The following is a 25,768-nucleotide window of genomic DNA, read 5'->3' on the forward strand; positions in this document are numbered from 1 at the left end:
GACCAATATTTCCAACAGCTGAAGTTACCTTAAAGGTGTTTGTAACAGAACAGAATACTTCACCTTCTACTCTTGTTAAGTCCTATTCTTTTGTAACTGCAGGACAGCTTTAAAAAACAAAACAAAACAGGTGACACAAAAGGGAATTTTTTTTCCTCCTTTTGTCCCTTGATTCTGTAGTATTATAGTACAGAATCTGAATTTGTTATGAAATGTGCAGAAAGCTCACATAGTAGACATTCTTTTAGGCTGCTTTTGAATTTTTTATGTTTATGATGTCCATCTGACAGCAAAAATCTGTGTAAATGGTATCTGAGACTACTTAAGAAAAAAGAGCCTAAAATTAGATATCTTATATCCTTACGTAAGTATCTGTTTTTCAAGTGTGATGAATGTCCGACAGTTCCCACCAGGAAGATCATTTTCATGATACTAAATAGAACCGAGAAGATGCATTTCATAATTAAAAACAGTGTGACAGTGAGATCTTTCAGAAGTATGCTTACTGATGCTTACTGTCAAATATATTTGAGTATTTAAATGGATTGAAAAATTCATGTATTAAAATTTACTCAGTAACTAAACTTGGCAGTTCTCATATTGGCCCTTGTGCCCACTGCTTGGTGTAGTTACTTAATGCATACCTCACTGAAAAGGGCCACTGATTCCAAAATATAGTGCTTTAACAAACTACACACAGTTAAATGTGGAAAGCTACTTTAATGTTAATTTTAGTTTGCAAAATCAATTCTTAATAAATATTAAAGCTTCACTGGAGATAGAAGATATCAAAATCTTAGTTCAGTTCCTTGTATGAATGCCTATCTTTCATTACCTTGTTGCTGGCTGCTTTTCAACTGGACCCCTGTCTTATTTAGTGAACAGGATTAATGATGGTAATTAAAAAGCAGCTTACTCTTCATCCCTGTCACTCAGTATATAGCCACCCATTTTATTCTCTATGCACCATCCAAGTCTTGCACTGAATTTGGGATTGCTTATTCCCTGGGGGATGATGATGGGGACTGTGTATGTGCTGCCTGTTGCCTCAGTATTAGCTACACATCGTTGTTACAGGGAAGATTTTTACTTTTGAAGTCTGGGAATTGAGGCTTGGCTTGATTTAAAACCAAAATTTTCTGTTTATTCTCTGATTTTTCAGTACCCATCTTTTACCTCTAAGGCTTGCGTAGTGTTTTTTGACAATTCTTGGCATTTATGGAGCTCTTTAGAAGTTCAAACCATGACATGTGTGAATCACTTCAATGTCATAGTACCTAGGAGAGGGAAGGTCAGTTTATAATGACTTTAGAATAATTTACAGTTGTGAATGAGCTAGTGGTAACGTTAGGGACCAGTTGTGGAACTAAACAATGCTGATGTAGGTACCGGGGTTTGTTTACAACCTCCAGTGGGTTTTACAATACTCAGTATGCTGAGCAGATAAACATCGCGGAGAGGTTTGTATCTGAAGTTATTTTAAATCTATATATGTAATTGATACTGCAAGATAAGCACCTCTGTAAAACTGGAGTTCAGACCCAGAACCACCACTTGCTCTTGGGTGCCTACATCTGCTTTCACGTACATTTTGGGATGTAAATGATTCTTGTCTTTGGAAGGATGCTTAGAAAATTCATTATGCTGCTGACCTTTCGTGTAATAGCATAGTTAGAGCTTTTGGTAGGAAGTGAGATGCTTGAGCTCTGATTGTTTATTTCCCCTTCCTGAGGAGTGTTCATTTTCAGACCGTCACTGGTATGGCTGTGATACCTTTGCCTCTGGAGCAGTGCCACTATGTAGTCAAGAATGCAAGGTACAGGAAAGGGAAGGAATTAACCAAAATATGTATGATCTAATGATCGGGCACTCAGTTGGAAAATAGCTTTTGTTCTTGGTCCTTGCTTCCATAATGAATGTCAGCTAGCCATTCATTTTTACTAGTAGTTATTTCACAAAAAAATGCTTAAGCAGTACTGTATGCAGGTGCTTGTCATTTTGTGAGCTGCGATTTCTGCTGCTTGCCAGACTTCATAAAAGTCTGTCTAGCCATTTGCAAATTTTTGTGTAGCCTCCTTCACACGTGTGCATAGCTGCCTCCTGGGTACATCAGATCCTTTTAGCTAAGTTGCATTTTAATAGGACATCAGCTTAATTCAAGAATCTTGTGAATATTCTGATTTGAACATCATGACAACTGTGGTGAAGATTTCTGGACGTTTTCACTCATTGGAAGTGTAACTCAGGGGCCTAATTCTGTTCCCATAGGTGACACAAATTAAATTTCTGTTGATCTGAGTAGATGCAGGAGCAGGCTTTGGCTCTCTATTCCTTTACGAAATTATACAATCAAATGTTGTGTTGAGTTGTGGGAAGTTTTGCTGGAAATGGTCTCAGAGTACCACTATTTAGTAGAGCTTTTTTCTATTTCCTGCTCATAAAATCATGCCACTACTACTAAAAGGAGGGGAATGGATTGTTGATATCTAGAATGTATTTGTCTAATTTGGGCCTAAACACTTCTTAGTATGGCCGTGGTCTTAAATTTACACTGTTAATGAAATTGATAACAAAGCAGTCAGGAGTTCACACAGTCTTTTTTGAAATTAGTGGCAGATTGCTGTATAGAACATATAATAGATGATCATATGTATTCTATGTATGTTCATAAGAGAAGATATTTGTGTTATCAGAATGTCTTTACTGATGAGTGCAATAGAATAGCTGCTAATGTTCTGATGTTTTGCCATGTAGGTCCCATTTAGTACTATTTGATTCATTAAATAAACTTCATAGTGGTCTGCTGGTTTAAATGCTACATATACAGAGACTTTTCATTTTTCTTTCGTGACTGTATACTAGTACATCTACCCCTTGAATTATCTTGAAACACATGCCTTAAAGAAACAAAATTATCTTCAGAGCGCTATAAATTGGTAATGCAATATAACTGATGCTTTCTTAGCACAATTTTGATTTATTTATATAAAGAGAAAGGCATTGTGATTCCTATGTAAGTGGCCTTATTTATATAATGAAACATAGTATAAACAAGAAAATTCTGTGATAGTATTAGACTAATTTTTTCACTAGGTTTAAGAATATTTATGGAACCAATTCATTCCTGAGTTGTGGAATGTGAACAGTACTTTCAGTCAGAAAGCTAACTTTATTTTGGAATTATTTTAAGTTTCTTATATTTTCTCAAATTGACTAATAGGGGGATTAAGCAAATCTCAGGAAGTGTGGAAATGACTTTGAAATTCAAGTAGGTGATTGGATTATGCAGCTGGTCTCTAACAAAGGTAGATCCAGCTCTCTTGATACTTTGCTTCTGTTTGTGTCCTTCAAAAAAACCCCCTCAAAGTCATTTAAAAGGCAGGCAGTCCGATAAGGCATAGGATAAATAACTTTTATTCTTACCAGAGGAAAACTTGCATGCTGAGAATGTGATGAAGGTATTACTACAAGCTGAGCCTAAGTCCTTCAAAGTGCCTCTGTCATCACCTATGACAAGAGCACTATGAAGAGCTAGAGCTGTGGTGGGGGAGAGCTTCTCTGGGGCTCTGTGTTGTGACATGGGTGCTCTGAAATACTTCATTTGCCACAGAGGATTTCTTAAAGGCTGGTTTTGAGAGTGATCTACTGAGGGACTAGCACTGTCACAAGGTCTCAGGGCAGCAAGAGAAGTACACTTAAACATTCAAAACTAATAATGTAAGCTCCAAAAGTCTGTGGCACTGATCTGGACAAACAACAGTGAAAGGTTTGGCTTCAGCTGGATGCTTTCTGTGAGAGACTGGAGCTTGACAGATACACTTTGAAGGGACTTGGTGCTCAGAAGTGCAATCCGTTTGTTACACTATAAAAGATAGCCCTTTTGAAGATCATTTACTGCAGAACTTGGTACAGATAACTTTCTAACTGCTTGAAGAAAGCTGTTTGGATTATTTTGTTATTGAAAAATTTTGTTACCGTCATGATGTGGAAAGATGTGTTCTTGGTGCCCATACTTTCATGTTGCTTTATAGCTCTTGATGCATTTACTGATGATTTTGATTTTTTTCTCTCAGGCCTAGGCTTATAACCTTGCCTTCCTAAAGAGTATTAGCAAGAATATAAAGTTGTCACAATTATAGCTTTTTAATTAAAGTAGCGTGTGTGGAGTGGAGTGTTGGGTTTTGTTTTGGTTTTTTTTTGTTATTTAACTTTATGAAACAGCAGGGTGTATTTGTCTTAGTGTTCTGGGCACACTAAAAAATACTTAATACAATGAGTATTAAATACCAACAACACCCAACTGTACATTAAAAGTATACTATTTTTTTTTCTTCAGTTATTGTATATTTTAAAATCAGTTATATCGCAAGTTTGAGGAACAGACTGAGATCTGTCAAGAAATTTCAGCTGGCCCCTCAACAGCCCCTAAATGATACTGTACTTATGGTTTTCTTATATGTGCCAAATTATGACTGTGGTCATGCAACCCAGTCTTTGAAAAGGTGCAAACATTGCTATAGAGTTTTATTAGAATTAATCTGCCAATTTTCATTTGAGTAACGTGTTCAGGTAGAAGTCCGATATCATCAGTAGCAGGTTTCGGGATAATAGGTTGTATCATTTGAGAGACCCTAATTCTGCAAATTAACAGCTCTTTCTCAAAGATTTTGTTAGCATTGTAGGCTCCTTGAATCTCTTCTTCCAAAAATGAGCTAGTATTCTCTTCTCTTCCTTCTTCACTTGAGATTCTCAGGGCTCAAAACGGTAACTGCCCCAACTCCATCATAGCAAGATACTGTCCTTGCTCTACTCAGGGTGGTAATCCTTTAGAAGCTGCCATCCCCAGTCCCCCGTGTAGGTTTTGTCACAGGAGCAAATGACCTTCTAACAGCACAGGCAGAATTCTCCACATTAATGGCAATGAGAGCTTCATATCCCATATCCTACTGTCATGAAATTATTTATTGCTATTTCAGCACATGAGTTCTAGGGCTACTTCTGCTTTTAACTTGTAGGTACTTCAACATAGGGATTTCTTTCTCAGAGGTAAATGATACTGAATGCAAATACCTGCATCATATTCCAAAACCTGCTTGCCGTGAAAACCCATCAAATTTTGCTTTTAAGAGAGATGTCCATTTATAGATGTATGGCTGCGGCATATAGACACTAATAACCTCCTTGTACATTTTTCCTTGCTATTTAGAGATGCTGTTTGGTCTCGGGTCAGAAACTGGTAGAGTCCAGGACCCTTATTTTCCTGTTACCTCCAAATTTCTCTTTCATAACACAGAGGTCTGTCTCTTTTTGATACAGTAATCCTTCCATGCTCTTCAAGAAGTTTTCTGTCCTCCTGAAATAACTAGTGAAATATCTGTACTGTAGCTTCAGCTTGCCTTTTACAGTGATCTCTTGGTAGTTTGGTAGGTACACATCTGCCACCAGGTCATATGTTATCTGGTTATCTACCTAGTTGTCAGGACTAACTAGATTTCACTCCATCTGTTGTTTTGATAATCCATTCATACATTAATCTGGTCAGTGCAGAGGTGACTAGACGACCCACTCATTTGATTGAGCATCCAGTCTGTTGTGTCAGCAGGTGCTTCTGGAAAGAACAACCTCTTCAATTTACATAATAAGTGGCAAAGATTATTTTAAATTGTGTAATTTACCAATTAATGGAGAAAAGTCCTACATTTTTATGTGGACTTAGATGCGTTTGAGGAATGATTAAAATTACAATTGCACTAAAATTGCATATAGGAAGAAATTTCATCAAAACTCTCCAGTGCAGCTTGTTTGATGGTGTTAAATCTTTCGTAGCATCAGTGACACTGATAAAAGCCAGAGCAGTCTGTCAGTTTTTAAATCAAAATAGTAGAATAACACTTTATTGGTAATACATAAAATGCTGAATATTTATAAAGTAGTTAGAAATGTAGACACTGAATAAGTAATGGCATCTGTCATTGTTAACTCTTGTGCTCAGTTTCAGGCCATTAAGTAGTATTATAAATACATGTACTGCTGGATATCTTCAGAATAATGAGATCTGATCCTTAGGTTTCGGAAGGGTGGACTTGTGAAAAAACTGAAAAACCCCTGAATATTACTGCTTATATCAAATACGTTTTCTTCAGTTATGTGACTTGATCTTTCGACTCTTGATTCTCTAAAGAGTCAGTCAGAAGCTAATGCTTATCTTTATTGTGCATGTTCTCATGTGCTGTAACTTGGAGCCGTTCATTCATGAGGATTAATGATGTGCTTAGAATACTTCAATGTTTCTCCTTCACTTATTTCACTATAAATATCTTCATTTTTTCCTTAAAAACTGAACCTTCAATTATAACTTTGTTGAGAACTGTGTATTACTGAATAATGACTACAGTGATTACAACAGTGGACTGATAATGCAATCTCTTTCTTTCTTTCTTTCTCGCTTAAGGATAAAAAGAGTTATTCCTGTCCTGTGTGTGAGAAGTCATTTTCTGAAGATCGACTTATAAAATCTCACATCAAGACAAATCACCCTGGTAAGAAAAAATCAAGGAAGATTTCTCAGTCTATTGCAATAAATGGATAAAGGTTTAGAGTGAGCAGTGTAATGTGATTACATTCCAAAGAAAGAATCTATGTCTAATTTAAGTGGTTTAGCGTAAGAATTGTATTGGGTTTGCAGATGTTAGAATTTAGAGTGTAAAATGTTATTGTTGCAGCTTGTGTGTTGTGGCGTATATCAGGTAATTGTGCTAAGAAATCTGTCTTCACCTGGCAAAGAACTAATTTCCAGAAGAGGACCTAGGTGAATTCAAATTAAGCATTGGGAAGCTTGGAATTAGTCATATAGACATCCTGTAACAACCCATGAGACATAAAATTCCCATTGGCCATACATAAACTGACAGAAATGCCTTCATTGCACATTATTTTGTCTGTAGGTAACTGACGTGAATGCAGAGGTACCTGAGCTGACTCTACACGTGCTCAGTTAGTGTGTGGCTGGGCTTTACCTCCAGGGCCAACTGAAGTCTGCAGCAGGGCTCTTACTAGAACCAGTTGTGATGTAGTATGGCTAGTATTAAGCTGGAGCTGACAAGCCTGGCTGGATCCAAGCTAACCACTGCAGTCCATTCAAACTCTGTTTATACCTTGTATTCTAGTGTCCTGATTTATCAGTGCAAGCACAACATAAAATGAAAGCGGTAAGTCAATGTGCTGTGCCTGAGTAAACAATCCTTTCTCAAATCTTGGGAATTCAGTGCCAAAGTGCTCAAGTGACTGGTGCAGGGGCTGATTTAAATCTGACTGATGGGAACTCGGCAGAGCCGCATTGGCGTGTCCATACTTTCCTCCTCAGTATCTGTGTTATGTTGGTTAGAAAGGCCCACTGCTACTGTGGATGAAGGAGAGTTGCACTGGCCAGTGTACTTTAATTAACTCATCTACAGTGTTACTTATCACCTGACATAATTTGATATTAAGAAAGAAAATACCGGCCATGCTCAAACTGAGTTTGGGGAAGAAAAGATCCAATTAAAATGATGTCACTTTTCTTGTCTTTGTCAGAAATACAACATAATGGGTAAAGCAGTAGTTTCTTATCTTCCTACTGCCACTAGATAGTGCTAGACCCGTGTTTTAAACAATTTCCTTCACTTTAATTTCAGACTAACTCCCACTTTAGCTCTTCAGTTACCAAACCTCTTTATTTGCAGACCACTCTACAACAGTGTGGTTGGAGGGCTTGTCATACGTCAGGGGACATGTCTGATGCAGCAAAATGAGATGAGGAAAGCCTTCTGTGCTATACTGTAGTCAGGAGGTATGTCACCCAGTAAGCATAGAAATTGAATCTCAAGAGCTGTGCCTATAAAGCCTTTGTGCTGTCTCAGCCAGGGAGTATAGGAGGCCTCCCTAAATAATGTGATCTGTGAACTAGCAGTACGTTATATACGTGCCCTTACAGGTTGCCATTGGTCTGCACTGGTCCATTGACTGCTGAATTATTAGTGTTTGCTGTGTCTGGGGTCCAGAAATACCAGTTAACTCTGGAGCCCTGACGTGCTAAACTCATGCATTTAAATACTTTTAAACAATTCATTTGGTATCTGAATCCCTCTAAAAGTATAGTGTACATTTTTTGATCCAGGAAAGTGGGTTCTTTTAAATCTGGGTTATAATAGAGGTAAGGTTAAAAAAGAAAAGCTGCGCAGCCTATTATTTTGTGTCCTCATTTTTAATTCATATATCACAGGCAAATAGAACTTAGAAGCAAAATACCAGATTTATTAGATATATTTCCATGGTACTAAAGAAATACTACATCTAAGATATGCCTATGCAGTAGTTATGCAACAACACTGTTTTAATATATGGAGGAGAATTAATGCACGAATCTTTTTCCTATGCATGCTGTCCTTGTAATCAGGAGGAAATCCTTTATTCATACAACATACTTAATTACAAGCCAAATAAATGTGAGGGCTCTGATGGTGTAAGCTATCAAGTACTACAATGGAACGAGTGCAATTGTTTTTAAAAATCTAAATGGAAAAGAATAAAGATGAAAGGAAAAATGGATAGTGTTAAAAGGAATTGAATTTTAAAACGACATATCAAAAATTAATTTAAACTGATACCCTTTCATATTTATCATTAAAATGCTATTTCTGGAGCTGCCCTCCCCTTCCTTTCTTAACACCATTCAGCATGACGCCTCTCTTGTCTCTTCTATTTCATCAAGTAGAAAGTACGAAATAAAACAGTACTCCTTCCCCTTCTAGGTTTGCAGAGAATAGGAGTTGAATTCTGGTCCCATGAAGGCAGTGGGACAAAAATCTCTGTAGGCTTTGGTAGAGCAGTATTTCAAACCAAAGAGATGAGAGAGCTTGGCTTTATTGCCAAATGATTTGGGTACTCAGCAGTGAAAGAGGAGTCTTGGATTCTGGTCCCATCTCTCAGAATTATCTACCTTTTCATCCACTGTCTGATTTAATATGATACTTGTTAATAGCCCTGAGACATGAGAGGCATCAGCTTTCATAGATCTCTACTGAGCAGACAGACTAGCCTGCAGTCATGAATGAAGAATCTAAGCCATAGAAGGCAGATGAGAGTTCAGGCTTGTGTCTGTATTTTTGTTTTTTGGGTACTTTAGAATATATCTCTGCTCAGTTCATGGGCTTTTATATTTCGCTTTTGAGGTTGTTTTCCTTGTGCATATGACTTCAGACAGGACTTTTGATTCCACTCAGGCACCAATCATCAGGAGACTAGGTATGACAGTTCATATTTGGTAAAAATCTAAGTTTAGACTGTAACTTTGAAATTTTATAAGAATTTGGGCATAATAAGTCATCAACTTCATGTCTTAATGTTTGAATTGCATGAGTGCTGTACTCATTGAGTCGTGATATTTAGCATTTTATTCATCTGAAATGCGTTGAGTAATTGGATTTATTTTTTAAAAGCATTTGGCAATGTTTTCATTATGTGTATTTGGGACGTTTTAATTTAAACTTCATTATTTTGAGCTTTTTCACTGTGACAACCAAAACATTAGATGGTATGAAGGAAAAACGTAGAAAGTTAAGAGTGTTTAGCCTGAATAAGTGAAGGCTAGGAGAGGAATCTTAGTTGCTGTCTTCAGCTATCTAATAGGCGATTAAAAAGAAGACAGAGCCAGTGTCTTCCTGGAACTGTACAGTGAAGGGACATGATTTGAAGGAAGGAGATTCTGGTTAGAAATTAGGAAAATAATTTTGACTGTAAAGGTGTCCAAACACTGGAATGGGCCAAGAGAGTTTGTAGAATCTCCATCCTTTTGATATGTTCAGAACAGGACTGGATATGACCCTGAGCAACTTGATGTAACTTTGAAGTTGGAACTCCAAAGTTGGCCCTGCTTGGAGCAGGTGACCTTAGAGGTCCCTTCCAATCGCATTTATTCCGTGAATCTGTTTTTTCCTTTAAAGTTTCTGATTATCAGGCATTCTGATCATTATAGCTGTGGCTGAAGTGAATTGTCTTCAGGTCCTTGACATCTGGAAATCTGGGGTGAAATCTTGAATAAAGTCTTTTGAAAATATTGAAGAAAAAAGTGCCAAGTTAGCTTATTGGGAAAGTTCATAGTTGGAAAATGATTTCTAAGCCAGTGGCACACCCAAGGTTTTTTTTATATTTAATTTATTTTTTTTTTTAACCAGGCAGTGGAGACACTGAGTACACAGATCAGGAGAGAAAGGACAGAACATCCCAGAAGCCCTAAGGAAAAAAATGTCCTTATGTTCTTTGCTCAGGTCTTATCTGAGTGGCAGTAGGGGAAGTAGATCATTTAAAAAGTTGGAGTAAATCAGGATCTAGCTCTTCAATATTACTTTTAGAACAAATTCCCTCATGTCCTTCTGGTTTTTATTACTTTCACATTTTTCTCAGAGGTTTCAATGACTACTATTTCTGAGATTCTTGGCAGAAGAGTTCAGCTGAAGGGACTTATTGGAAAACGAGCTGTGAAATGTCCCTACTGTGATTTTTATTTTATGAAGAATGGATCAGACCTTCAACGTCATATTTGGGCTCATGAAGGTAAAACTCTGGTTTTAAGCTTTTGGACATATAATCAGTCTCATATTCCACACAAGCTTTGCTGACATAAAAAGGAATTAAAATTTATTGCTATATCTGAATCAAAAACTTTAAGCTACAGTAGAGGTTAAATAATCAGTTTAATAGATTCCAGATCACCTATGTAACTGCACACTCATAACATGAATAGACAGCTTAAATGTTTTATAAAATTAATAAGTTTCTGACTCAGTTTTTTCCAAAACTCATTCATAAACGTCTATAAAGTATTCTGTAATAAATGTGAGTAAGGAGTAAGGAGGAATTAAATACATGCTCAGTATCTTAAAACAAGTAATTTTCTGTATCTTCTCATGAATAACTGCTGTGCCTTTCACATTTGTCTAAAAATACTTGATCTGGAAATCTATTAATAAAACAATTGAAATCCAGTTGCTTTGACGTATACATATAAATTCTGTGTGTATTTTAATTAAATCATGCTGAGCATGGCAGCTAGCTGACATGGACATAAACAGCAATGAAAAACCCATAAAATAATGCTGATTGTATCTATGACGTTTTAGGGAAAAATTCCAGCAATATGGCAACACACAGGTTAAAAATCCCTTGAATTTAAAATCTCTGCCCAGTAAAATCTTGTGTCTATCCAGTCTGTCTATTTTTATAACAGGTGGAAGACCACTCGTATGCTCTTTAGTCAGTTAATAATCTATGGAACAGATTACCTATGGTGTTTGAGCATTATTTTGGATTCTTTAGCCATCCCTGTGCATAAAGGAGATAATGGGATTGGGTACTCTCAAACTGATATTTTGGTTCCAAAGTGTTTGTTCCCATGCAGATAGTTCAGACATTTATACTGGTACTGCATATTTGTTGGAATGCTTTAACTATGAGCTTACCTGCCTGCGTACTATAGTAGTGGTCCTCTCCAGTAGCCTCTACTCCATTAAGGAGTTTAGGTAATGCAAAATTGTAGGCTTAGAACAATTACGTGTGTATTCCATAGATACAGTTTGTTTATTCTGCCAGGAAAGCTTGGAACGCATCTCATCTAACTAGCAGGAGAAAGAGGTGAATAGAAATTTATTCCCAAATCAAAGTGTGCAATCGAGTCTGCTTAAAGTAGGCTATAATTCCTCATGCTTGTAAATCTAGTTTTAAGGTCATGCATATCAATCTAAAACTGCCAGAGCCTCATGAAACTGTTGAACTACTCTGCCCGTTCAGATTTATTCAACTTTTCTTTGAAGGATTTATTTTGTTCTTGGAGACCTTCCGCTAGATGACATACTGTATGTCTCTCTCTTACATGCTTTGGACTGTTTGAGAGAAGTGAAATTGTAAGTGCTTGCATCTTACTGAGGGGCAAAAAACCCCCAAAAAGTACTACTGCGTGAGCCATTAACAAATCTGATACTAATTAACAATAAAATACAGCTTTGCACATTTAACTTCTCCTTACATATTAAGTACCTAATGAACCAGTCCTCCTTAAAACAGGTTTCTTCATTCTTTATTGTATTAAATAGAGAATTATAGTTATTTGAAGACTTTTAGAGGGAGATTTGGTATGTACACCAGCTAGGCATCAACTTAGGCAAGTCTGGATTCTACTTTTAAATGAAGGATGGACACACCAAGACCAAAATATTAGTATTTGCTTGGTTAAACTCAGTACCTGGCCTGAGTACCTGGCCAGTACCTCAGTACCTGATCTGAAATTTCCTTCAAAAAAATTCCACCCTCTCATCAAAAGGTACAGCTTGTTTGTTTCATAGTATATATTTTTTTTTTATTTTTAGGTGTCAAACCCTTCAAGTGTTCTCTCTGTGAGTATGCCACTCGCAGCAAGAGTAACTTGAAAGCCCATATGAATCGTCACAGCACTGAGAAAACACACCTTTGTGATATGTGTGGGAAAAAGTTTAAATCAAAAGGCACTTTGAAGAGCCATAAACTCCTTCATACTGCTGATGGTAAGTGCATGTTTATTAAATACAAGTTTATTTTAGGGCAATAAATACTGGCTGTACTATAGGACCTTATTAACAAGCATTTTTCAATCTAACGCTAAGTGCTACTTAGAAATTTTGTTTAGTCCCAGGTGACACTGTTTGTGAAATAATTCAAAACTTTGCAAAATTAATTTCTGAGAAAGACAGACAGCTGTTTCTTTCTGAAATTTTGTGTTGGCTTTATATCCCTTTATATTCTTACAGAGAATTGTTCATCTCAATAGAAATTTGGAAAAAAAAATAGTTCCATGGTTGTGTCTTACTACTTTCTTCTGTGAAAATACTGTTAGGAGTTCCTGAATTCAATAGCCCAATAGATGCAAGGCTTCTGCAGCTCTGTGTCCCCAGGTCTAGTCAGCCAGTGGCAAGCATGAACATGTATTCTCTATAGGCACGCATGCAGCACATGCATTTGCTCTGTAATTTTAACGTCTGTGATGATAACAGAAAAAAGTGAGATGCAAATCCAGAAAAATATCACCTTTTCTATCAAAATTTGGGACGCAACAATACTTTATTCCTCTGGGGTTATCAAATTGAAGTAAATGATTTAGCAGGATAAGTCATACAGACCTTCATTATGACTTAGTAGCTTGATCTTTGTTACTCATGCAACGTTGTGAAACCTCATTCCACTCTTTATTGACCATTTCATTTAAATTCTTTTTAAAAAAAATTTGCATATTCATTAGCATTTTACTTTCACAGTGCACAATGCTTTGTTACATCTTTAGAATATATGTGAAGTTTTTGTGTCAGAGATATTTATTTATTTTTATGTGTGCTTATATCTGTACATATAAGTGAAAGAGATGATCCCTTTTACTATATGATCCCTTTATCTATATGATAGATACTATAGGAAGCGTATAGTTACTGGAGTATTACCAAAGTTACTGGAGTATTACCATGAGTTAGTAAATCATTCATTATTCAAAAAGTACTTTCTGATATTTTGAAATACCTTGGTCAATAACAAGCAGGTCTTGCACATACATCTAAACGTCATATGCAAGAATCCAGATTTACTTATCAAATACAATCCTCAACTGATTCCTGGCTGGGAGAAAGATGCAGGTTGTGTTTGAATTAAAAGGAAATCTGGAGCACGATCAGACTATAAAGAAAAAAAAGGTCTCTTTCTATGATGCTGTAAAAAAATACCCTGCATGGGATTTCATTTCAAAATCTTTCTGTTTTGTTTTCACCATCTGGCATGTCCAAATAGTGAAATTCAGCAGTGAAAGTTGAATTTGCTTTTACCTGTGAGTTAGTTCTATTTCTTGAACAAATCTATATGTGTGTAAGTAATTATTGTAATTCAGCTGAGGCTGCTTTGAAATTTGGCACTGTTAAGAATAGCACTGTTAAGAGGCAATGTTATTACCAGGAGCCTTTTTTATCTGGCTTCAGACTGTCATCTTCTGCAATAACTGAGGTGACTGCATGTTCCTTTTTGATGCACCTCCCTTTTTGACTGATACAAATAAATCCAAGACTTATGCTCTTTTGTTTTGCTTTTTACACTTCCAAAAGTGTTCCAGGAAATTCCCTGTACCTTTGGAAAATTGATTTTGCCATTGGCTCCAGTGGAAACAGAATCTCACTGTCTGTGGAGTCTTAAGTAATTTTCCTCACTAAGTCCACCCCAATAAACCTTCATGCATTTCAAACACTTGTGAAAAATAAGATAACATTGTCACCAGGAATGTAGTGTATGATTTGTCAAGGGACTTTCAGCCTCTTGAATGCTGATAGTTTCTCTTTGCCCAGTGTCCCTTTCTATAGTGACAGTACTTCAAAAGTTCTTACTAGCGCACATCTAGTGTTCTTCAGTTATTTCACAAATAAATGAATTTGAAAGATGTTTTGCTGTTTATGAGTCTTGTCTTCCTGACTTATGAATCCAGACAATTTTTATTCAAATATCAGCCCTGCAAGGTCAATTTAACCAGTGAAATATAAAGTAGTTTTCTGTCTGCTTTATTCTTCTCTAGAAGACAGACTTCTCAAGAGTGGCATGACAGAAAACAATTCCGTAGTCCAGGCTTATTACTGTTTGTGATTAGAAATAAACCAGAAAACCTGGTTTTCGTTATTTTAATTAGATCTCAGAAATTGTCTTAAGGTTTTTCTTAGCTGTGTTTTATGGAAACTTTCACACTCAGTATAAAATGCTTGTAACTTTTTTGAGCGAGATCCAGAATCTAAAGAAACCTGATCTCTTTAGGATAATACAAAATATTCTGTATTGTACTTCTCCATCCTTGCTTTTGGTTCTTTTGCTTTTGGAGTCGTTTTTAGCACATACTTATTCCACGTCAGTCAAATACAGTTTGCCAGCCATGGGCATTTAATACAGGAATGAATCCTTTCTCTATTTAATACACCTTGTAATTTGGCTGGAGGTAGCAGGGCTGATAGAATCTTAAAGACAAAATATGGAGAAAGGGAGTATGAAACCCAGAGAATAAAAGGAAGGAAATTGTGTTATTTTAAATCATGAGGAGGAAAAAAAGATTTGGGAGAGAGAATGCTTTGAAGAGAAAGTAAGAGAAACCTACAGAATGGTATTATGTTTGGGAGTTTCACTCTTTGCAAAGCCACAAACAGCAACAGATGTTTCTTGAAAAAGTCAGAGAGAATTCATTCCTGTTAGAGAATCCTAAAAATATATCATGACAAAATCTGACCATCTTGCCTTAAGAAGGACTCAGACTAATGATTTCAGGGCCAAAAGCAGACTCTCATGATCACGAAGTCTGATCTCTTGCAGCGTACAGGCCATAACTTAATCTTATAATTTTGCATCACATTTCTGCTGGATTGTAGTATATATTTTTGGGAAGGGCTAAGCAGACTTGATTTAAAGATGTCATATGACAGGGCATCCATCTGATTTCTAAGCAAATTGTCATAGTCATTAATCATGCCTTCTGTTAAAAATACTGACTTCATTTTAGACTGAATGTTCTGAGCATCAGCTTTCATTAGTTGAAATTCCAGTTCTTGTTCTTCAATGTTATTGTTGCTATTTCGGCTTGGAGGGTTAATACCTTCAGTATTGATGCCTGACTAGAAAGCTCCCAGGCACGTAAAGAAATTTGAAGTATAATGTCTTGTCTGTGGAACTTAAAGTAACACCTTTCTTTGGATGATACTTCTGATCTGAAGTTTGTTTTTTTTTTTTTTCCGCAAAGCAATATATATAAATTGCATTGACTCTATTTAATTGCATTATGTTGTGTAGAAGACCGGCTTACAATGCAGATTTTCAGTCTGCCAAGCACTCAAGAGATAGAGACTGTCTCAAATCTTTCAATGACTTTTTAGGTTGGTATCTGAAGGAGCAATGTTTATGCAAATAGGCACCCATTGTCTTTACCCCACTTCTGGTCCACTCTATGATTTTTTGAAACAATTAATGCAGAAGAGTAGAAGTTCAACAGTTACTTTAACTCTATACATTCTGAGAAAATGTGTACCCAATTAAAATAAAGAAATATGAATCAGCACTCTCCAAGAACAGGTCACAGAACCTACCCATTATACCTAGTGTTTGGTAGCCACCAGCATGTAAGTCACCGCATAAAAAGTGTGAACTAGTCCCAGTATGTACTTTCTGTTGCCTTGTGTGACTGTATGTGAGACTTAGGGTTACTGCAGAGATTTAGATGAGAAAGGACAAAATGTCACGATGATCAAGGCAGGCAGGCATCATTCAATGTGGTGTTGATGGAGCAACTTGTGCCCATTGTTTTAAAATTGCATAAGCAGAAGTGAAAGGTTAAACACAAAACCTCCGTATTATTTGCTATTCTAATCTTATTTTTTGTCTATAGCATATTTTATTTCTCCCTGTATCCAGAGTTAAGCCAGTGTAGAAAACACATAACCAAATCTTGTGGTAAAAATAATAGATCATCTCATACCCTACCAGAAATACATCAAGAAAACTTACAGTGGAAAAAACAAGAAAATTTAAATGTATTTGAATCATAACAATTCAGTGCTTGGGACAGAAGTAGGTAAAAACATGTGAACACGACCAAACGTGTGTTTTAAGGATTTCCAAATCTGCTTTACAAATAGCAAAATAACTGCCTGCAGTTGTAGATAATTGATTTCCTTCTTCCATTTAGGCTGCACTGTAACAATTCTTTTTCTTCTTTCACCAGTGACTATCCCAGGAGTATCTAGACTATTTAATGCTTATAGTTTAAAGATAACACTCGAGCCTTTTTTCTTCCTTACTCTGCTCTTAGCTCTATTTAACCAAAATTTTGCAGAGCGAGTGCCAGACTTCTAGTATTGTTCGTTGTTCATTCTTAGCATTTTGGAAATTATCTTTATGAGGAAATATAAACAATAGTTTTCTGAACTTAAACAGAAAAAAGTTATTCCATTTTCTATTCCCATTTCAGGAAAGCAGTTTAAATGTACAGTGTGTGACTATACAGCTGCCCAAAAACCACAGCTCCTACGTCATATGGAACAACATGTCTCTTTCAAGGTAAGAAAACATATAAATTGGGCTTATTGGTAAGTCATTTAGAAATACATGGAACTTCAGACAACAGTTTTAAAATTGGCACATTTTCCTGTTTGGTGACAATTATGGCATCTTAACATTTTAATATTTTGGGACTTTTGACTTTATAGTCAGACTTTTGAGATAGGGTTATTTTGTTCATGGACAATTTTATAATTACTGTCTTTACTTGCCAAAAATATATGTATGTTGCAATATAAAACAGACATTATTGGGTTTTTTGACTGTCAGTCCTTGAGAAAACTAATCTAATATGTACCTTAAAATGTCCTAGGGAAGTAGGAAAGTGAATCCCATACATCACTGCTCATTGCCCACCTTAATTTTCTCTGAAAGTTTGCCAGTATAATGTACTATAGATGAGTTCATATACTTGAAGAAAATTGAAGAGGATTAATTTTAAAACACCACATTTATCTGAAACATGTCTTGGAAAGAGTTTTGAAGGTTATTAATGTTTCTATGAAGTGTTTAGATTAGAGATATGGTTTATTTTAATAAATTGTAGTATGGTTTTATTCCTAAATTTCACATTGGTTCTCAGCATGATAAGTATTGATGTAATGAATTGTGAAACGTTATATTCAGGAAATAGAAATTATACTAGTTTCTTTTCCAGAAAAATCCAGTATTTTGTATGTATGAAAATGTTCATTTTAATGTAACACTTTATCTTGGCAATAAGCATATTTCTCATTGAAAACATCATCCTATTTTCATATGCAACATCTTTCATTATCTAACAAATCATTTTGTTTCTACAAAGAGTACACTTCAGCCATTCTTCATAAGTACCAATGCTACGTACCTCCATAAAGCAGAAAGGAAGACAGTCTTTTGATTCATGGTTTAAGTTTTGGAAGACAAGACATATAAGAAAAGAAAGCAAGTCATCTAAAGGGATGATACCTTTTGAACAAATAATTTTTCTTTCTTAAGTAGGTAGTTTTGCTGTGGACTTATCTTTTTAAAAGGATTTTTTTCTAAATGAAAATACATAATTTTCTTTTTTTAATGGCTAATGGGATGAATGTACTCATAATGCAGTTCTTGAAATATAGCTGGTTCTGACCTCGGGATCAGCTTTAGAACTGTTGGCTCAGCACCTCTTTTCAGTCCTCTGTCAGCATGCATGTAAGTGTGGCTATTCAATGCATTATCAGGAGAACTGCAAACACTGAAATAGGTCAATCAGGAGTATTTGTCAAAAGTAGTTCAAAAACTGTCTGTTAGTAATGAGTTGCCTTCTTCTGGGACAGTTGTTTGCATGCATATCAAACTCAGAGGAATGTCAGTAGTTGTGCAGCCTAATGATAATTTAATCCATCATATTTCCAAGCTCCGTGAATTTGCAGTCCCGCTATCCGATAGCAGATAACGTGGGACATGCAAGTATGTAGAGAGTGGTACAAAACCACAGCAGCTGTCTGGATTATTTTATTGAAAAAAAGATAGTTTCAGCAATAGAAAAGGAGAGTACCCCTCTCTGAAAACTGGAATAGCTGAATGTTACAGTACCCTCTGAATTGTAAGGTTAAGGGAATTTGAACACCACTTTTCTTCCTTATTTTCACTGTTTGGAGCCTGAAGGAAGATCACGAGCAACAAGGTTAGGCGAGTGTACTGTTCAGTGGACCCTGACTGCAGACATTTCCCTGCTTTAAATTCAGCTTCTTAATAAACATTTCTGTACCAACCATTTTCTGCTGACTAGCTTTAGGTGGGCCTGGTTGCTGTGCATAAAACATTTTGCATCCCATTCTGGGGTACTTGACTTTTCCCCAAGGACTTTGGTCAGTGTCTGCATTCTTCTCCAGGACCCTAATGGTGCTGTCAAGCTTCCCATACTGTGACATATCTCAGTTAGAAGGTTATTCTCAAAGGCTGACTTCAGGCACAAACGCTTGTTTTCCTAAACTTTTTCTTTAGAAATGTCTCTCCCTGTCAGTTGAAGGGAGACGTATGTTCTTAAAAATTAAATAATTTAGTTCCCAAAACTTAGCTCACCAAATGGTCAGATGAATGCAAGTGCCAGTGAAAGGGAAGCAGTTGGGAGCATGTTGGAGAGAGAAGGAAAGGAAAGGGAAGAGATCAACCCTGTCAGGTACGGTTATCTGTTAAATTAGGTTGGCTGTACAGTCATATTGTACCTTCAGTTATTTTAGCTCTCTTACTCCCCCTTTTCAGACCAAAGCTTACGGCAGCTGAGTCATTTCCTTGTAGTAGAAAGTCTCCACGTGGTCAGACCTGTGATCATCAATTATGAAAACACAGAGTTTACTGAATTACGAAAAGTAGGTAATAATCTTATAATGTTGAGAATACTTGGTGTCTTGCACATAATAAAAAGTACCAAATTTTAGGTAACGTTTAGTTACAACTTCCATTTATATTGAATTTTGGAAGGTCTCCTTGGAAGATGCCTAAACCAGAAATGAACATGGTTTCTCGGGATCAAAACATTGCACCTTAGACCTGTATCCTGAAGAGATCAGGAAATATGTTCTAACATTCTCCTTTTTGGTCCTAGCCTTTCCGTTGTGCACATTGCCACTATTCCTGCAACATATCTGGTTCCCTGAAGAGGCATTACAACAGAAAGCATCCTAATGAAGAGTATGTAAATGTAGGTTCTGGGGAACCTGCAGCAGAAGCCCTTATCCAACAAGGTACATCTCCACCATATAAGACTTGTTATTTTTTTTGCTGAAGCAAACTTGGTGTAAGGGTAAACTTTTGTGCGATATGTGTTCCTCACTTTACTGGGTGTTATGTGATAAATCATTACTACTTTTTAGTAATTCTGAAATGACCACCTTTTATCCTTCATTCAGTGTCCTTTGTTATTGGTTTCTAAAGGTGGATGAAGCAAAGTTTTGATTTACCTTGCCTGCTATTCATTGTTGCATACATTTATCATTTTCACTTGTTTGTCTCCTTTTCTAAGTACAGTGTCGTTATGTGTTGAAATGAATGATAAATATCTATCGTTCTACTAATAAATTTATATGACAATTTTGCAAGGTTGAACTAAAGGTAAGGCTGAAAAAACGTAAGGAGAAGAGTAAATGGCAGCAAACTATTCCCCCACTAGAAAAATGGGGGAAAAAAGACAGTAAACAGGTAAACAGGGTAAAACAGGTTACAAACTGTTATGCTCAGAATCTTGTTTATGGGCAAAGGAAGCACATCTTGCCTATGTAAGTAAAGCCAAGAATTTATTGTTAGTATAATGGAAGTCTTAACAGTCTAGTTCAAGAATCACCATTAGTCTAGATCTAATTATTATTTTAAAAAAATAATAAATTGTAGTTAGAGTACTTATATACAGAAGAAGTCTCAATAGTATTATTATTACAATTAAAATTGTAACACACACACTTCTTAGTTTCTACTCCTTTTCTTGGTGTTATGGTCACCCTTCCACTGTTTCTCTGAGTCCTAAGATGGGTGGTTTCCCTCTGGTGTTGGCTTTGGGATGGGGGTTTCAGTAAGTTGTCAGCATCTGGAGTTCTTTGCTGGGAGGAGTATGATGTTCATCTTGATGTCCAAAGAGCAAGAAAGCTGGTGAAGGGTCTGGAGCACAAGTCTTCTGAGGAGCGGCTGAGGGAACTGGGGTTGTTTAGCCTGGAGAAAAGGAGGCTGAGGGGAGACCTTATCGCTCTCTACAACTACCTGAAAGGAGGTCGTAACGAGGTGGGTGTTGGTCTGTTCTCCCAAGTAGCAAGTGGTAGGACAAGAGGAAATGGCCTCAGGTTGCGCCAGAGGAAGTTTAGACTGGATTTTAGGAAAAACGTCTTCACCAAAAGGGTTGTCAAGCATTGGAACAGGCTGCCCAGGGAAGTGGTTGAGTCACCATCGCTGGAGGTATTTAAAAGACATGTAGATGTGGTGCTTAGGGACTTGGTTTAGTGGTGGACTTGGCAGTGCTAGGTTTACGGTTGGATTTGATAATATGAAGGGTCTTTTCCAACCTAAATGATTCTATGATTCTATGATCTTCCTCTCCCCTTCCAGTTGGGGCCATTGTTACATGTTTGCTTACGCACATTTACGCTTTTCTTTTTCCTTGGTCTGTAGCTGCAGGTTAAATCCAAATTTACTGTTTATAGTGCTCTTCATGTATGTTAAATACTATTTTTGTTGTCCCTAAAACCAGTTTTATCCAGCTCCGGATTTGTGTATTTTTAACTGACCATTTCTGAGTTGTTTATAGCTGTGGGTTCTTCACTGCCAAGCTTGTGCCCCACTTCTTATCACTCCATGCCTGCCCTCTGTGCTGCACCCTGGGTCTCTGCTTCTCAAGGCTGTCGTACCAGGCCTGCATTTCTCTACACCATATTTCTGTGTTGGAGTCCTAAATATCTCATTCTGCCTAGAACAACTGCTTGTTACTGCTGTCTCTGTAAAACTTACAGTTGTACCACACAAAGATAAAGACAAATAAAACTAATTAGATATAGACACCTGGCCAATTAGAGAAATTGCTGTGACAGATAAACTCAGTAAAGGCAACAAGGATTTTGGGGAGGATCGAAACTTCAAGATTAAGGATAAGAGCTAATGGAATGCCAGGGGGAAGAGAAAATCAGATTGTAGTAGTTTTTACCACATTTATATAGTAGCATAAAAAGTTATATGCCTGGCTGTTGTTTCTGTTTATAAATTTAATCCCAGCTGAAGCCCTATATCCTTCTGAAAAGATGGTCAATGCCACTAGTTTCTCTATTTCTCCTTGATACAGGTATCACAAATTGTAACTCATTCCTTGCAGTGTCTGGGTGGTAGCAAAGGAGACGTGTACAGGTTGTCTGACTCCTGTAAGAAGTTTTGCCATTGCATGCTGGGCAGGTGAACCAAAGCAAACAATTGACTACACAGTCAGATACCTTTTTGGGTGTAAATCTCCTTCAGTTCTAGTGCCTGGTGTGGGGGGAAGTGGGGAAGAAGAAGAGAAGGCCAAATTAAATATTAAATTGTGTTGAAAATATTTTAATGCTTGGTAGAGTTGAGTTTCTTACTTTTGTTTCTGATAATTTTAGAAAGTGTTTTCCCTGTTTTTTTAATAGAAACTACCAGCCTTTTTATAATATCTCTTGGGATCTTCAAAATTTCTGTTTTTGTTGAAGAATAGAGAACAAAATAATGCTGTTGTATTAGATAATGAATTAAATATAATTCGTTTAAGATGACATTATTTCTAAATAGTATTTCCAAATTATTCATCTAACGCAGAACATTTATCTGTTGAAGGCACTAATCCATGTTAATACTGAAATCATGACACACAGAAAGGCACTCAAATTCTGAGACTCTTCGTTTAAACTTGTACTATAATGGAGCAATGTATAACTACATTAAGGAGTTTGAGCCTGTGTTATTTTTATATGACATTTCTTTGTTTCCTTTTTGTCAAAAAACCAAATAATTTAAAAAGTAGATCTTTGTCTATAAATTTCAGGGCAGGAATGTATAGTAGAATTTTATGACTATTTTCACAGACAGTGATTGTTGTCAGGGAACTTGCAGTTGTTTTAAAGAGGTAATATTCATTTGGTCAGTACTCAAAGCCTCTATTCTTCAGTCATGCTGGTGAAGGAAGAAATGCGCTATGGGGAGCTTCGTTTAACTTTCCAAATAACTGAGCACTGCGGGGACTTATTTGTACACAGCCACTCTTAAGAATAGGTACCTGAGATTGAATTCTGTTAATATGATTAAGGATCATATTTATAATGTTTTGAACAATTAAAATTAATCGCATGCTAGTTAGGTTTTCCTTCCCCTTTGGGAGCCAGATAAATGCACTTCTGAAAATAATTGTTTTACCCTGAAACAAAAAACCTGTGAAGTTGTTGAGAATGCAGGAGTAGTCTTACAATGAAGGCATTAGAGTGAGATGAGAGAGAACAGCCTTTAATTTTTTCTGTGGTGGACATGCTTTGTCCACCACATTGGAGGACTGGACAATGATTAATGGGATGAAATGTAACAAGTCCAAATGCTGGACTCTGCACCTAGGATGGAGTACCGCGGGGCACAAGTATAGATTGGGAGAGGAGTGGCTGAGAGCAGCCCTGCAGAAAGGGATCTGGGGGTGCTGGTCGGCAGCAGGCTCAACAGGAGCCAGCAGTGTGCCCTGGTAGCCAAGAGGGCAAATCGCATCCCAGGGTGTCTCAAACACAGCATAACCCGCCAGTCAAAAGAGGGGATTATCCTGTGTATTCAGCGTTGGTGTGGCCTCACCTTGAGCACTATGTGCAGCTCTGGGCCCCACAATTTAAGAAGGATGTGAAGGTCCTTGAATGCGTCCAGAGGAGGGCAACAAAGCTGGTGACAGGGCTGGAAGGAATGTCCTGTGAGGAGCGGCTAAGGACTTTGGGCTTGTCTAGTTTGGAGAAAAGGAGGCTGAGGGGCGACCTCATTGCTCTCTACAGCTTCCTGAGGAGGGGAAGTGGAGAGGGAGGTGCTGAGCTCTTCTTCTTGGTATCCAGTGATAGGATGTGTGGGAATGGTTCAAAGCTGTGTCAGGGGAGGTTCAGACTGGACATTAGGAAGCATTTCTTTACTGAGAGGGTGGTCAAACACTGGAACAGGTTTCCTAAGGAGGTTGTCGATGCCCCAAGCCTGTCAGTGTTTAAGAGGCATTTGGACAGTGCCCTTAATAACATGCTTTAACTTTTGGCCAGCCCTGAAGTGGTTAAGCAGTTGCACTAGATGATCGTTGTAGGTCCCTTCCAACTGAAATAGTCTCTTCTGTTCTTTCCATCTCTGACTTTGCATCCTTGTTCCTCTTCCCTTCCTTACACAGCATTTATATTTCCTGTGCTACCACTAGTGCTGTGCCTGCTTTCCATGCATTCACCTGCTGTGTGGATTTTTAGAGCAGTGAAGAGCCTTCAAATCCATGTAGTAGCTTTTAAGTCAGTGCCTCTTACCAGGACTCTGCCATGAAGAAAGCCACGTTAATAGGCCATGTTTGTTGATCTACTTGAGGGTAGGAAGGCTCTACAGAGGGACCTGAACAGACTGGATCGATGGGCCGAGGTCAATTGTATGGGGTTCAACAAGGCCAAGTGCAAGGTCCTGCACTTGGGCCACAGCAACCCCATGCAACGCTCCAGGCTTGGGGAAGAGTGGCTGGAAAGCTGCCAGGCAGAAAAGGACCTGGGGGTGTTGGTTGACAGACAACTGAATATGAGCCAGCAGTGTGCCCAGGTGGCCAAGAAAGACAAGGGCATCCTGGCTTGTATCAAAAATAGTGTGGCCAGCAGGAGTAGGGAAGTGATCGTCCCCCTGTACTCGGCACTGGTGAGGCCGCACCTCGAATACTGTGTTCAGTTTTGGGCCCCTCACTACAAGAGAGACATTGAGGTGCTGGAGCGTGTCCAGAGAAGGGCAACGAAGCTGGTGAAGGGTCTAGAGCAGAAGTCTGATGAGGAGCGTCTGAGGGAACTGGGGTTGTTTAGCCTGGAGAAAAGGAGGCTGAGGGGAGACCTTATCACTCTCTACAGCTACCTGAAAGGAGGTTGTAGAGAGGTGGGGGTCAGTCTCTTCTCCCAGGTAACAAGTGATAGGACAAGAGGAAATGGCCTCAAGTTGCACCAGGGGAGGTTTAGAGTGGATATTAGGAAATTTTACTTCACTGAAAGGGTTATCAAGCATTGGAACAGGCTGCCCAGGGAAGTGGTTGAGTCGCCATCCCTGGAAGTATTTAAAAGATGTTTGGATGAGGTGTTTAGGGACATGGTATAGTGGTGGTCTTGGTAGTGTTAGGTTTACGGTTGGACTCGATGATCTTAAAGGTCTTTTCCAACCTATACAATTCTGTGATTCTGTGATTCCGTAATAGGTGTACTTTTCCCACATGGAACCTCCTTTGCCTGCTTCATTTCCTGCTCTATGATGCATCATATGGATCTTACATGTGGGCTCAAAATAAAAACAGGTGACCTGCAGATTTCTTATCATACTGTAGAAATGTCAGTTTTTCTCAATGTTTTGGTATCTCACTGGGGAAAAAAAAAATGTTCCTTGTAGGAGACTTGAGTTAATTAGGATTTGCATTTGGAGTTGATAAACTTGAGTCCTATTGAAGTTAATAAAAATTTTCCTGATTTTGGAATCAGAAGATCTTCTGTATCTGGGTCACACAGCACAACCAAATCATTGTGGACATATTATGCAGTATGACAAGGTATGTGTTTCTGACCTGCTTGGGCCAGCAGTTGCAACTTGCTGCCTGACTAGCCTCTATCAAGTTTCAATTTACCATATTCATAGATCTGAAAAGCAATTTTGGAAAATTATTCATGTATTCATATAAGGGAAGAAGACCCTTCAGACCTGATATTAAACAAGTCCTTTGAAATTAAAGGACTATAGACGAAAAGGAAAAGGCAGGAGAACTAGCAAGTGAAAGGGTTTGGAAGAAAAGTGAGAAGGGAAACTAACAAAGATTAATGTCTAATAAAAGCTGTCTATATCTATTTGTATTGTATTCTGCTTGTTCTAAGTTACTCACTGAGCCCAGAGTGAATTGCCTCATACTTGCTTATCTTTTCTTCTCTACTCTCAACTGGGTTTTGACTGCATTGCAGACATT

General features: G+C 37.5%; 1 protein-coding gene across 5 annotated transcripts in view; it reads left to right on the forward strand.

Annotated features, from left to right (window-relative positions):
• The window catches only part of ZFAT (zinc finger and AT-hook domain containing), a 151,119-nt gene that overhangs the window by 101,319 nt on the left and 24,032 nt on the right, over positions 1 to 25,768 (forward strand). For 4 of the 5 annotated variants that reach the window (XM_072851843.1, XM_072851841.1, XM_072851842.1 and 1 more), the window contains 5 exons: positions 6,452 to 6,539; positions 10,441 to 10,590; positions 12,399 to 12,572; positions 17,036 to 17,124; positions 19,694 to 19,832. In XM_072851843.1, the coding sequence (XP_072707944.1) occupies positions 6,452 to 6,539; positions 10,441 to 10,590; positions 12,399 to 12,572; positions 17,036 to 17,124; positions 19,694 to 19,832 (640 nt within the window). Of the gene's footprint in view, positions 1 to 6,451; positions 6,540 to 10,440; positions 10,591 to 12,398; positions 12,573 to 17,035; positions 17,125 to 19,350; positions 19,458 to 19,693; positions 19,835 to 25,768 lie in introns of those variants that run through there. The other variant, XR_012040711.1, reaches the window with a different exon arrangement.

This window comes from Ciconia boyciana, chromosome 2, assembly GCF_034638445.1.
Source record: "Ciconia boyciana chromosome 2, ASM3463844v1, whole genome shotgun sequence".
Classification (NCBI taxonomy): Eukaryota; Metazoa; Chordata; class Aves; order Ciconiiformes; family Ciconiidae; genus Ciconia; species Ciconia boyciana.